We start from the raw sequence: 15,106 nt of genomic DNA on the forward strand, positions 1-15,106 counted from the left end.
CCTTTTTCCCATCATGGTATTTAAAACAGATAACAACAAATTTGTATGAGGTACAGCTAAAATCTCAGTCGAAAACATTTAAAAAAAACATATTTGAATCTATGTGCTTAATTTTTGAGGTAAAGAATAGTATCCGTTTGGTTCTTGCATACATTTGTTATATTCATTTAATTTCACTTTCTTTTTTTAAAAAAACGGTTAACAGACCCTTTTCCCTCTCAATAGCATTTTAAAGGAAGTTTTTAACATGTACAGAAGAACCACGATGTCGTGTATTTGTTTCAGTAGGATTCCGCTTTATATCCATAGGAGAATATACGACACCTATAAAAGACACAGAAACAGACAGACAACACAGAGGGACTGACGGAAAACTACGGGGACGATCAAAAAGAAGTAACGATCCTTCTCCAACGGCTGACACTGAAATTGAGGTAAATAAGTGATGGGAGAGGGGGCTATAATATATCTCTGTTAAAAGAAAACATGCTTACAATATCACTTTGCACTCCAGTTTTAAATAACTCACTTCTGATCCCTTTGTTTCAAAACTAATATGATTATTACATTTCCATTTGGTGAACAACTTAAACAAAGATGCATTTTGAGCTGTGTAATAATTTTGTTAATCAGCTCAAGACTTTTTTCCAGGTTTGAGCAGATCCTTGACTAAGTGTTGACTGCAAAATTACCAATTATTATTTTCACACACCACAATAGTGGGGGTATTTCATTGTGAGAAATTAAGAAGGCTGGATACCAGACCAGATATCAATGCAAGAATGTCAGAATAATTTTTCTTCATGGTTTCTCTATGCTTAATATGTTATATCTACACCAGTTAAAGTTGGTGTAGCAAAAGGTTTCATTTGAATTTGAGTTTGTAGTACAGACACATATGGAAGAATCTGTTCTACAGACTCAATTTGTCCGCACACTCTTTTATTCTTCTTGGAAAACCTTGAGAACAAAGACTTAGGAAGGAGAAAGCTGACATCTCAAAGACAAATCTCAATGCTTTACAAAAGAGAGTCATGAGTGAGTGGGAAAATCCATCTGGGATGACACTATTTGATTTTAGAATTTCCTTTTAAAAACAAGGAGGGGAGAGGACTAAATCTGTACCAAAAATTATCTTATTCCTACCTTTAAAAATTGATGCATTTTCTATTTATATGACTTTCTAAAGAGCAAATTTGATTAACCCATACTCAAAGGTGCTTACTGTCAAAGTATGGACACAAGAGAAACAAGATGTGGTGAATGAAGCAAAATGGAGGCAGAGAGGAATAAATATTTTTCAATTACACCAAAGGAGGTGACCTTGTAAGCATCTCATTGTATATGGAGCCACAGGAGAGAAAAAGAAGGATGTTGCCATTTGCATTGTTCTGTCAACTGAAGTAACCTATTGGGGATATGGCATGTTGCCAACAATACAGAAAGAGAAGAGATTCTGATTAAACATTAAGAAGAACCTCTTGGTAGTAAGAGGTGTTTGGCAAAATAATAGCTTATCACTGTTGGAAGGGAGCCACCAGTAGTGCAGCAGGTTAAACCGCTGAGGTGCTGAACGTGCTGACCAAAAGGTCAGTAGTTTGAATGGGGAGCAGGGTGAGCTCCTGCTGTTAGCCCCAGCTTATGCCAACCCTGCAGTTCAAAAACATGCAAATGTGAGCAGATCAATAGATACTGCTCCCAAGGGAAGGTAATGGCGCTCCATGCAGTCATGCCAGCCACATGAACTTGGAGGTGTCTACAGACAATACCGGCTCGTCAGCTTAGAAATGGAGATGAGCACCACCCACCCAGAGTCGGACACAACTAGACCTGATGTCAGGGGAAAACTTTTACCTTTTCCTTTAACTGTTAGAAGGTATAGCCCAGGCATGGGCAAACTTCAGCCCTCCAGGTGTTTTGGACTTCAACTTCCACAATATCTAAGAACCAGTAGGAGGGCCAAAGTTTGCCCTTGCCTGCTGTAGACTGTCCTTCATTGAAGGTTTTTAGATGGAGAAGAGATTAATACCTCTATGATTCTTGAGGATACTTTATCAGTGGATTCAGGGATGGCAGAGAGCTGAACTAGATAAATATTGTGACCCTTTCCAGCTCTGTGATTAGATACTCTCTACAACATTGTTATGTATTCCCATGTAGAGACATTCCTACAATTAACCGATTATTTTTTCCTGTTCCTCCCCATCCCTTTGTCTTTCACCACAGCGTGTGTTTGTGTGGGACTTGGACGAGACAATAATTATTTTCCACTCCTTACTCACGGGAACCTTTGCATCCAGATACGGAAAGGTACTGTGGAATTCCTCGGTGTGGTTTTTTTTCCTTCCAAACCTTGCTGTTTGTCCACTCAGAACAGATTGAGAATTGTAAGGGCACTAAACAAAGCAGCCATTTTAACAGATGTTGATTGAGGTTTTTCTTCTTCAGAATATACTCATGACAACTAAGTCCGGTGGTATTTCCCCCAACATGTGAAAATTTAATTAACATCTAATTGCATTGCCAAAAGCACAACTTCTTCAAAAGAGTGCATTGTTCAGTTTCTGTTAAATTAGGACAGTGAACTGTTTTTCTTGTCAAGATTTTCTCTTTTAAAAAAAAGAAGAAAGGAACGAGGATACAAAATGTTCTGTCTGGTCAAGGTTCATTTTTGTTAGCTGACTTTTTTCCTGCCTTGTGTGAGAGAAACAACACAAAAGGCTGGAAACCAAATCTCATGAGGAACAACTTAGGGAGCTAAGTATGTTTAGCTTAGAGAAGATTGAAAGGCGACAAGATAGTCATCTTTCAATAACTGAATGCTGTCATGAAGAAGAATGGAACAAACCGGTTCCCTTCTGCTTCAGAAAACAGAATGTAAGGTTAAGTTGGTGGTGGATTCTCTTTCCTTGGAGGTTTAAAAATTGTACCTTTTCAGAATGTATGTAGGTTTTGAATGTTGAAAATGACAGAAACAAATCTCTCAGTAAATTCAAGGGTGCATCTTTTCCACTCCTTCTTCACAGGAACCTGTTCCTCCAGATATGGAAAGGTACTGTGGAATTCCTCTGTGGAATTAATTCAGTTTGACACCGCTTTAACTGCTATGGCTCAGTACTGTTGAATCCTGGAATTCGTGGTTTGATGAAGCATCAGCCTCTTTGGCAGAGAAGGCTAAAGACCTTGTAAAATAACAACTCCCATGATTCCATCACATTGAGCCATGGCAGTTAAAGTGAGGTCACACTTAATAATAATAATAATAATCATCATCATCATCTTTATGTATAACCCGCTTCTATCTCCCCGAGGGGACTCAGAGCGGTTCACATGGGGACCAAGCCTGATCAACAGATAAAACGATACGATGACAGCATATATAATTAAAACAGTAACAGTAAAATAACAGTATAGATGTGCCCCAAGATGAATGTGACATGCACTAGGCTAAATTACTGCTTTTTCAAAATTTGTACATTGTATGTGCTTATTTCAATGCTGCTCTCTGACAGGGTACAGCTCCACCACAAATACATTTTCAAGTTTGTGCACAATGTACTTCTGGATTTCTGTATCCCAAAACATCAGTTATCCTTGTTTTTAATGCTGGAAGGGCTAAATTGGCCCATGTTGTACATGAATTCCAGTTGATTCAAAAGCACAACTCATCGCTTATCTCTCCTTCTACCAACACTGCAAACCCACTGCACTTCAATGTTTCCTTGCCAAAGCACTCTGCAAATTGTGATATTGTAAAGAGGTTAAAATTATGTAGCAAATAATTCTCAGTCAGTGTGTGGTGGATTTTCTACATATCATAGATGTCAACAAAGACATACAGCTTCAATCTTTTTATCTGATCTAGTTCAATAATACTAGTCTCATAGCAAAGATTAATGCATTTTTTGTTTCTTTACTTAGATTACATTACAAAAGTTTATTGCAGTCAAACACTATCATTGTTTTACTGTATATGCTAATACACAATCAAATTCTGGTTAAAAGCACCAAAAGTTATTGGATTAGATAAGAGATTGTTTTCCCATATACAGTAGAGTCTCACTTATTCAACATAAACGGGCTGGTAGAATGTTGGATAAGCGAATATGTTGGATAATAAGGAGAGATTAAGGAGAAGCCTGTTAAACATCAAATTAGGTTATGATTTTACAAATTAAGCACCAAAACATCATGTTATACAACAAAGTTGGCAGAAAAAGTAGTTCAATATGCAGTAATGCTATGTAGTAATTACTGTATTTACGAATTTAGCACCAAAATATCACGATGTATTGAAAACATTGACTACAAAAATGTGTTGGATAATCCAGAACGTTGGATAAGCGAATGTTGGATAAATGAGACTCTACTGTAGTTCTTAATCTACAGAAAATCGCAATTGCACAGATTCACATTTTTACACCTGGGTAAGTAAGCAGAAGTCTACAATAGCAGACCTTAAATTGTTTGTACAACGGTTTCCTTCTTTCTGATAAAAACAAATAAGTATAGATTGTCATTGTGTTAGATGTTGTTTAAACACTATAAAATGGAATATAAGAGGCTGCATTTGCTACTCATTAGAATAGGATGACCAACTAGACAGCTGTCTGAAAAGCCTTGGAACACTTCTGCTGTGTCTGTAGAAAAATGATTTTACATCATTTTATGATTCTACCAGCTGGGCTTGTTTTATAGCAAGCTGGCCATCTAATTAATGAAATAGTTTTATTTTCTACCAGTAGATCTGAGGACATGTAAAAAGATCTAAAATGTTATTTGTGATGTAGAAAACACCTGAAGAGCATATTCAGAGGTAACCATGTAGCCTGTGAAGCAAAATACAAAATCCACAAGCAATGATACATTTTAGGGGTCAGTTCCAAACCATTTAATATATTATGCAAGCCTTTGAAGTTTCAGTAGCTTCTTCATCAGGCAAAGATATTAAAATAAATGTAGTGACTATGTTAAGAGTCACAGACTTACATTCTGTCTCAGTTGTTGTCAGTTGAGATGGTCTTGAGGGATTCCAATGCAGACAGAGCCCATTCCCATTATTGGCCTTGTGAGGAATAGTAACAAAGAACAATCAAAGACAGATATAAAAATTTCATCTCCAATGGCAACAAAAAAGTAACTTCTGTTGAAATCCAGCTGTGAAGCCAATTGCTTCTTTCTTAGAAAGACCATTGAATGTTTCAAGGAGTCTGTACTGCTGTATCTGCAAAAGCTTAGGTAAAACTTGCTAAACTGTTGTCTCATGAATTGTAGTCCACTGAAAGAGTTTTATCTTCCTTGGAAGCAAAAAACGTCAAATAGTCAAACTTATTGGATAACGGTCCATTGCAGTACTGTATTTTCAGAATCATCAATAGCTTCTTCTTATGCCATTGTATTTTTCTGAATTGTGATCTTTTGTGACTTTTAGGAGGAAATGGCCTAGAATGCAGTTTTGGAATTGTTTCGCCCCCTCAAAATTATGTTTTCTAAATTATGTGAGTGTTGTCTTAAAAAGTTATATAGAAAGACATTGCCAACGTAAGTTTTTGTGGACTCTGTTCCACTTCATTAGACGCTTTTGTGTTGAGACATTTATATTGGTGTGGAAGAAGGCGTGTGAATTGTATTGAAAATGCAAAAGCATATGAGTGTGGAGATGGGGTTAGAAGTGCAGTTCAAACTATGGACAAGTAGTTAAAAGGACAAGACTAGGTACAGGGACAAAGAAGGGAGACAAGGTTTATATATAACCTAAGATAAGCTGGTGAACATGCATAATGGAGGAAGTTTGGTGCCGTGTAATGCCTCCTTTTAGAGAGAAAAAGCAGGAAAATGGAGGTGATGATGATGATGATGTGATGCTAGGAGACATTTTTCTGTGTTCAAACAATTGCCAATGGACTGGAATGTGTAGATCCCAATTCAGCTGTTCTCCTTTTTAGTCACACCATCCCAAACATCACCTTCAAATATGGTAAAATCAACCAGCCACTTTCTTATGATATCATAAAACAGGCATATAGATAAAAGCTGAATGGGCATACACACACAAACACACAAGCTCAGTTGATAGGTACTCATTAAGAAAAACTGTTGGAAACAAATATCTCTTTAGACATATCCTTGCTATGTAATACAATGGTAAAGTGTGAATGCCTGTACAAGGAAAAGAATTTCTAAACATAAAGGAAGAATGATTGTTCAATATAAATCTTCGGGGAAAGTCCAAAAAATGAGTTTGAAAGGAAATGATTGAACAAATGATTGCACAACTCACCTTCCCTTGGCCAATACACATTATGTTAGCTATGATCTTCTTTGTTGTCAGTTGTTGTTTCCCATGCAAGTCTTGAAACACGATCTGTCAATAATACCTGATGGGCATTAATCCCACCTGTACAGATCTCTTGGACAACTGAGGTCAGCAGAGGCCTTGTAAGCGCAAATGTGCTTAGAAATTATTGTTCCAGGAGTCCTCTCAGTCTCCCTCTCTTCCTTTTATGGCATCCAGGTGTGAACAGGTGCATTATAAAGCTGAAAGTACATAATGCTAATACCCTTCACTGCTAAGAACAGGAGGAGTGGCAGCAGAAGAGAAAACAATGAGTGCAAAATTGTGATTTGGTTTGGGAGAAATTATCCCTCTGCCAGCTCAGATTCCAAGCTTTGATTTAAAAATAAATGTATAGTCCTTGTAGAAAGAACGGTGAGAACTGTTCAGCAGTGAAATTCTCTCTCTGCCCCAGAGTGTGGTGGAGGCTCCGTCTTTGGAGGGTTTTAAGCAGAAGCTGGATGGCCATCTGCTGGGGGTGCTTTGAATGTGGTTTTCCTGCTTCTTGGCAGGGGGTTGGACTGGATGGCCTTGAGGTCTCTTCCAACTCTGTGATTCTATGATTCTAGGAGTGGAGTTACAGGGCAAATCTGCCTGCTCTATTCTGTCTAATTCTTTCGCAAGAAATAGTCCTGCCTCTCCCTTTTAAAGTGTTTAGCATTCGCTTTATTTCCTTCTCCTCCTTTATCTTGCAAAGGCAGCAGCACCACCGCCTTTACCTGCTTTACCTGCTTGAAATGGCAGTGGGATGGTTGAAGATGCAGGAAAGAAAAGGATGATACAGGGGCAAGGTGAAGCTAGATGGGGAAGAAATGAAAGAAGTTAGTTGCTGTGAGTTTTCTGGGCTGTATGGCCATGTTCCAGAAGCATTCTCTCCATACAGCCCGGAAAAATCACAGCAACCTAGTGATTCCAGCCATGAAAGCCTTCGACAACACAAAAGAAAGAAGGTTGGGGGTACAAAAGATGGAACAACATACTTGAAAAAAGAGGTGGCAGAACAGCATGTGATAAGAATGAAAGTGAGAAGAAGGCTGGAAAGTGGGTAAGAACAGCAAGTGGTGGAGTGCAAGAAGCAAGAAAAGGAGATACAGGAAGGAGACTGAGAAATGCACTGCAAGACTGCAGTGAGAAGGAAAGAAAAGCACTAGCTGAGATGAGAACGTAGTGAAGAGGAGAATGTAGAGAAACCTAAGGGAGTGGGGCATAGTAAAGATGCAAGCTTAGGCAAAGAAGGGGAATGATGCAGTTACAAAGTACGGGAGGAAGGCATGAAATGAGCAAGGGAAGGTGAACGGTGTAGTGGGAAGGTGCAAGGACAAGAGAAAGGACAGGCAAAAGGAGAAGGAACAATGGTTTGTTTTTCTTATGGGGATCAGACTGGGGTCATTCTTAGTATGAATCCCATACCTATACATTCCAAGACACTCTGTATATTCCTGATACTGATAATGGCCAAAACTGTATTTTCATTATACTTGGGCTGGAAGCATAGCATAGAATAGCACCAGAGAAGCCAGAGCAGTCCTCGAATATTTTGGGAAGGGGACATTTTTATGAAGCATGGGTAAATAAAAACATGAACATTTTTTTTCATGTCAGCAGCAACCGGAGTTGCTTCTGGTGTGAGAGAATTGGCTGTCTGCAAGGATGTTGCCCAGGGGACACCAGGATGTTTTGATGTTTTACCATCCTTGTGGGAGGCTTCTCTCATGTCCCCGCATGGAGCTGGAGCTGATAGAGGGAGCTCTATCAGCTCCAGCTCTCCCCGGGTGGGATTCGAACCTGGAAGCTTTCAGGTCAGCAACCCAACCTTCAAGTCACAAGGCTTTTATCCCCTAGGCCATCGGAGGCTCCACCATGAACATGATGTCCATGGATAAGAAAATCATACTAAATTTTCCCAGATGTTAGACAAAATCCTGTTGCCTTTTCCTCCCAACTATGTGTCCTATAAAGTAGGTAAAAAGAGAGTTTTCATTATGAATATGCACTCTGTTGAACATTAATATTAGATTTCCCAGCAATATCCAGAAACATGTCATTTTGAAATGATGTCAATTTTTTTAATCTCCCAGAACGGAGCTTAATTATGTGCATCCAATCATCATGTTAATTTCCCTTAAAATTAGTGACTGGTTTTAAATGGTTTAGAAAAATAATCAGCCTACCCCCTGACTTTGATCTATGCTTCTGCTGGTTCCTCCTGCCCCTTTATTATTCTGTTGTACAAGGGAGACGTTTAAAAGAGCACTTTAAAATAAAATGTATGAGTTCAAACTGACTTGCTTATTTTGCAAAGGCCTGGGCTCTTGGGCTTCAAATCAAACCTGGACTTCCCCCTTGAGCTTTATTAGCTAATTCAGAGTGGCATGTATTCTTTGCTTTGTTTGAGAATTGACCTAATATGTGTGTACGACTGCTGCTGCTGTTCAGACATCTAAGAGTCCTCCATTCCTTTGACAAACATACGTCAAAGTGTTCAAGGACATCTGTTTATTTTATTTCTTTAATGAGAAAACCTTCCATCTTCTTCCTGGTTCAGCTGTGTTTATTTACATTTTGTTACTCATATGCACAGGGCACCTTGGGATATTAAAAACCTACCATGGCCTACTAGCAGGCACCCCCATTTGAAAAGAAATAAAGGGGGGAAGCAGAAGGGAAAGGCAGAATGCGTTCTTCCTAAGGAAAACATAGGCCTTTGGAATTCTATAAAATAGATTCTCAAAACAAATACACACTAATTCACTCAGTAGATGGCAGATTAACTCAAGATGAATACAATTTGGGAAGGATTTTCTGAGGAAGTGGGAAATATTTTGTTTAACCTACTGGAGGCTAAATCTTGTATCCAGTGTCCCTTTAGGTTAAATAATAAAAGCATTCAGTCATTGTAAGCAATTTTAAGACTATTATAGCCGTAGCCATCGTTTACTAGGCGGGCCGTTCCAGGCAGCTTATGTAGTTTGCTAGCATCTGTTCAGGTTTTTGCATTCACTTTTTAAGAAAAAATGGGAACATGCAAGATTGCAACACACAGTTAAACAGCAGAATTTGCTACCACAAGATATACTGATGGCTGGCAGATTTGACGCCTTTGAAAGCAGATGAGAGAAATCAATGTAAAATGGTTATCTGTTTGGATGCTACAACAGCAGAGCCATAAGACTTCATCTTCTGTATAACCAATTGCAGGTGGCGCAGTGGATTAAAACCTTGTGCTGGCAGGACTGATGACTTGAAGGTTGGGTTGCTGACCTGAAGTTTGCCAGTTCGAATCCTACCCGGGGAGATCGCAGATGAGCTCCCTCTAGCAGCTCCTGCTCCATGCAGGGACATGAGAGAAGCCTCCCACATGGATGGAAAAACATCAAAACAACTGGGCGTCCCCTGAGCAACTTGCAGATGGCCAATTCTCTCACACCAGAAGTCACTTGCAGTTTCTCAAGTCACTCCTGGCACACACAAAAACCAATTGCAGAGAACATGGGGGAGTTGCTTTGGCATTTATGTGCTGCTTGTTTAACTGAAGACCTGTTTCTAATAGACAACTCTTTGACTACTGTGTGAATTGGATAGGATTTCTTCCGATTCTCCATACTGCTTTTTGTGTCCTTTGGAGTACAGTCTGTCTCTCATGTCTTTACGTGATTATAAGGAATACAGAGATGGGCAAACTCCCATGTGTTCTCCAAATGTTCAGGATTGTACTTTATCCTTGTACATCATCCTTGACCATGACCACCTGGCTATGGGTTATGGGAGTTATGGTCAAAAACATCTAAAGAGAACTGAATTGCCTATATTTGTAGTCGTAACATCAGATAATGTGGCCCAGTGCTAATGAAATCGCAGCTACAGCATTTATAACACAGCACAATTGGCAGAATTCAGCAAAACAATACAGGCATACAAAACATGGGTGAGATATCAGCTATGGTCAAAATGGAGTCAGTTAAGCTCATTACAATAGACCAGTGGGATTTGCAAATCTTATTTAACACCAATATTGGATGGAGCCCCCAATGGTGAAATGGGTTAAACCCTTGTGCTGACAGACTGCGGACTTGAAGGCTGGATTGCTGACCTGAAGGTTGCTGGTTTGAATCCAACCTGGGGAGAGTGCAGATGAGCTCCCTCTGTCAGCTCCAGCTCCTTGCGGGGACATGAGAGAAGCCTCCCACAAGGATGGTAAAACATCAAACATCTGGGCTTCCCCTGGGCAGCGTCCTTGCAGACAGCCAATTCTCTCACACCAGAAGCCACTTGCAGTTTCTCGAGTCGCTCCTGACACACAAAAAACCAATACTGGATACAAATTGTTACCTCTAAAACAGCTGTAACATCAATATGTTCCAGACTTCATCTGCTGTTGTCAGGACAAGAGGAGGGATATCAGGGTGAGAGGATTGCCTTGAAAAGCGTGTGTGCAAATGCATGGGTGGGAAGAAAGAGGGGAGGAGTATATCATTTGGGGTTTTTTTTTTTTTGCTTTGAGCGGCTGTGTTTGGTGCTCAGTGCCGCATGCTTTATGCATCATCAAGGGCTGCCCGCTATGACTTCACTAAGGGATGTTCTTTGGTCTCAGGTTTTAGAATTAATATTATTAGTAGTAAATATACTCTCCATTTTTAAAGGGCAAATTTCAGTTTTTTAAATGATCACCTCAGCTACACATGTTCCCTTTGAGTTCCACCGTAGTCTGTTCTCCTTCCTACCACCTGTCCTGTCTCCACCATAACAATGTCTATCATTTTGTTCTCTGCTTGATATGATTTAGCTGTTGACAGGAATTTTATCTTTTCTTTTTTTCTAGCCTGTTCTAATGTCCATACTCCTTTTTGTGTCCGTTTGATATAGTGAAATCTCCAGGCATTTAATTTTCTTTTAATTGATGGATTTGATTTGGCAGTTGAACAGTTTTAAAAGACCTTTCTTTTTTATATTCTTGTGAATATTCTGTTTGTTTTTCTAATGTTATATCTAACAACCAGAATCCCTTTTTGGCTAAAAGATTTATAAATCTAGAAAGGGAATTTCAGGAAGATAAATCATGTGCAAAGAGTTAACAGTTTTGTAAAGACATAAATCGCAAATAGTTTTGTATTGATATAAATTACTCCCTTGTGATATATTAAAAACAATAACTAGAGAAGAATGAAGCAACTGGTGTTGAGAAAGGTTGTTTCAGAGTTCAAGGGGAAAAAATGCTTCAATATAAAGCGTTATTTATTTACTCATAGATAGATATGTCATCATAGCATGAAACTCAGCAACCAAAGAATGGATTATAATTTGCCCGCATTCAGACATGTGGCTCTCCCTTTTCTCTGTCTCTCTTTCTCTCCCTTTCTTTTTTCTTTGAAACCACGACTTATTTTTTCTAGTTAATAGAAGCAAACAAACTGGTCCCATTTCCAAGTGTTTCCAAGTAATTAAACCAAATTAAAACCATTAAACTCTTTCTTTAATGACAACTTTATTATTAAGAGCTAACCGCAAAGATGAGATTTAACTTGGAAAGCCCCCAATTGCTTACTAATCTGCCTTTCACCTCTGGCTGACACCTCCAAAAAGATAACCCTCCCCCCTTTTCCCTGGAGAATAGAAGTCTGACAAATACGCCTAATTAATGCTTTCTTCCTGGTGGAAAAGTCATTATTTGTTCACTGCATAAGCAAGTACTTGGCAGGAAGGGAGAAAGTCTGTTTATTTCAATAAAAGAGTAGCTGGAGTGAGGAGCTTTTGTGTGTGCGTTTTGTGTGTGCTGTGTTTTGTTTTTGAAAAGCAAAAATAACTAAGCTAAAGAGGTAGAAAAATACATTACTCAAACATCTGAAACGACAGATAAGTTGGCACAGAGTAAAATGGAAGGACAGTCAATCTCTGCCCTGCTCATTAAGGGAGTACAAGTCTTAACAGTTTAACTAGTTGAGACATCAGTCTGGAACGGTGAATGATTTGGAACCAGAAAACGAAGAAAGAGTGACTTGTGCTTGAGAGATTGCCAGAGATAAGTTAGCCCCCAACTTCCTTTTACAATTTTATTGAGGGCTATGAAGAAAGACGAGAAGGAGGAGGGAACTCGATGCATTATGTCCATCCAACTGGATTAGGAGTGACTGCAGATGCGTTTTACAAAGGTGTAGTTTTGCATACCCTTAAATTGCCCATTTGTCAATTCCAATTAGTCCATCTGACATTTCCAGCTGCTTTTAAAATGCCCCATCTTCTCTCTTATTCTTCTACTTTGCTTCTTTATTCTCAGCTTACTTTAGTTGCTGAAAAGTGAGTTCAAAGTGGGAAAGTAGGTTGCATTCAGTTAATTTTTTTTTTCGTGTCAGGAGCAACCGGAGTTGCTTCTGGGGTGAGAGAATTGGCCATCTGCAAGGACGTTGCCAAGGGACGCCTGGATGTTTTTTGATGTGGGAGGCTTCTCTCATGTCCCCGCATGGAGCTGGAGCTGATAGAGGGAGCTCATCCGCGCTCTCCTCAGGTGGGATTCGAACCTGGCAGCCTTCAGGTCAGCAACCCAACCTTCAAGTCACAAGGCTTTTATCCCCTAGGTCACCGGAGGCTCCTTTCAGTTAATTCAGAAGGGGGAAGAGAAGAAGAGGGGGGAAGGATTTTGCCCTTCCCTGTAGATCACACGTGTCAAACTCAAGGCCAAATCTGCCCCACCATGTCATTTTATGCATCCCTCCAGATGCTAGACTACAACTCCTGTATTCCTCATCATTAGACATCATGACTAGAGATGATGGGAGTTATGATATAGTCACATCTGGAAGACTGCAGTTTGTTCTGTTCAGTCAGGATACTGGGATTTAAATTTAGATACAAGGCTTGTGTATATGATGTCTGACATTAAAATGCCCTTTAACTTTCCCCCAGCCATAAGTGCTGTGGGGTTGCAATTCCCATTACCCCCAGTCAACATGGCGGATAATCAAAAGTGATGGGAGATATTAGGGAGTCATTCCTAATATCTAGGGATAAAAAAACTAAAGAAGAACCTTCTGAATTAATTGAATGCAATCTTCTTTTGCACTTTGAACTCCGGCCCTCACTCCACATCCTTCTGTACCCCTCACAGAGACACATGGAACATCACACATTGCTAACCTCTGCTTCTTGTTAGAAATTAAACATTTTCTTCTGATTCTTCCTGCATCTAGTTTGTGATATCAATATAACATGAGGTTTACACTACAGATGGAGCAGTAAAAAAAGAGGCCATCCTGAGTTCAGGCATGGAAGTTTAGGCAACTTAAGATTGTTTGGCACATTGTTGAGTGTGGTGGGATTCTGCAGTACACACACAAACATACACATAAACACATTGAGTTGTCAGTCTTTTTTCTTGGTGAAGAGTTTTGATTGGCATGAAATGTTGATTTTTAATTTAACTTTCTAATTATAAATTACAGAACATCTCCCTATATCTTACACATGATATAGCAAAATTCCCATGTATAAATATATTTATTCAGCCTACAAAAGGTTATGAAACCAAATCAAAGTAAATTCAATAGAGACAACTTACAACAAATTTACAAGAACATTTTAATAGAAGTGCCTGTGGCAATATAATAAATTATAAAGAATTCTGTGTTGGGACCAGAAGAATAACTGGAAAAGCCAATGGAAATTAAAATAAAAACTCCCCTTTGCAAGTCCAGCATCGAGCTAATGAAAACAAAGCTTAAAAGTTTGAGCAATGGGTGCAATGATATGATTTTTTTCAATTTCATAGTCAAGAACTAAAGAACCGTTTTAGTGAGTTGCCTACTTTGTATGAAGAAGAATACAGATTTTACATTCTGAGTTTGCCCTGCATTTGATAATTGTACAGATTTAATTTCCAGATTTTCTTTACCAAAATGTTGCTCATCTTTTTGATTGAGAACAGAGATTTTTAAATATAGTGGCAAAAAACCCTTAAAAAATAAAAGTTAATAAAAACCACCCTAACCACATGACCAGTTCCCTGGTTTGTTTTGTGGACTCCCAAAGTTTCGACTATGCCACCACTTCAGTTTTTTTAATAAATCACAACTTAGACCTTAACTTTATATTGTCAGAAAAATACAATAATGTCTGGGAAGCAAATTGAATCGGTAGCATATTGGCTGTTGTGTGCATTAACGGGATTCCAACTGAAAATGTCATGTATTTAAGCACCTCAGGATTATGAACTTGAAAGTAAAAAGTGAGGCACGCTGCGGGAAAGGCTACCTCCAGATAATTTTTTAAACAACCAAAATATTTATGCTTATGGGGTTGTTGTATGTCTTTCGGGCTGTGTGGCCATGTTCCAGAAGCATTCTCTCCTGACGTTTCGCCCACATCTATGGCAGGCATCCTCAGAGGTTGTGAGGTATGGATAAACTAAGTCAGGAAAGGAAAGAATATATATCTGTGTAGAGTCCAAGGTGTGGCTTATTTATGCTTATGCTGTCTGATATTTTGTAAACCCAAATTTTGTACCTAGGCTGCATTCTATGTCTTCAGGGCAGTCTGCATTGTTGCATTGGGTCTAATTCAGCTCAATTCACTCTTGAGACTGGACACCAGTGCCATCACCCCTGCATTCATCAGCACAAGGAAAGGGGATGGATCACGCCCATGTCTCTGCCGGTCCTTCTTGCTGGTTGAATGGGTTCCCTGTTTTGACACCAGCAGAGGCAATCCTGATGGTCAGGAACTCATAGGGAGTTCCTTGGCTGGCTAGGAATGGAATTAGCAGTTACACAAAGGAAGTGACAG

The 15,106-nt window shown here is 39.2% G+C and overlaps 1 protein-coding gene across 2 annotated transcripts in view; it reads left to right on the top strand.

Annotated features, from left to right (window-relative positions):
• eya2 (EYA transcriptional coactivator and phosphatase 2) overlaps window positions 1-15,106 on the top strand; it is a 162,007-nt gene that overhangs the window by 116,746 nt on the left and 30,155 nt on the right. For both annotated transcript variants that reach the window (XM_003220616.4, XM_062978907.1), the window contains exons 8-9: window positions 310-434; window positions 2,227-2,310. In XM_003220616.4, coding sequence (XP_003220664.1) covers window positions 310-434; window positions 2,227-2,310 — 209 coding nt within the window. The remainder of the gene's footprint in view (window positions 1-309; window positions 435-2,226; window positions 2,311-15,106) is intronic.

This window comes from Anolis carolinensis, chromosome 4 (assembly GCF_035594765.1).
Source record: "Anolis carolinensis isolate JA03-04 chromosome 4, rAnoCar3.1.pri, whole genome shotgun sequence".
In the NCBI taxonomy this organism is placed as follows: Eukaryota; Metazoa; Chordata; class Lepidosauria; order Squamata; family Dactyloidae; genus Anolis; species Anolis carolinensis.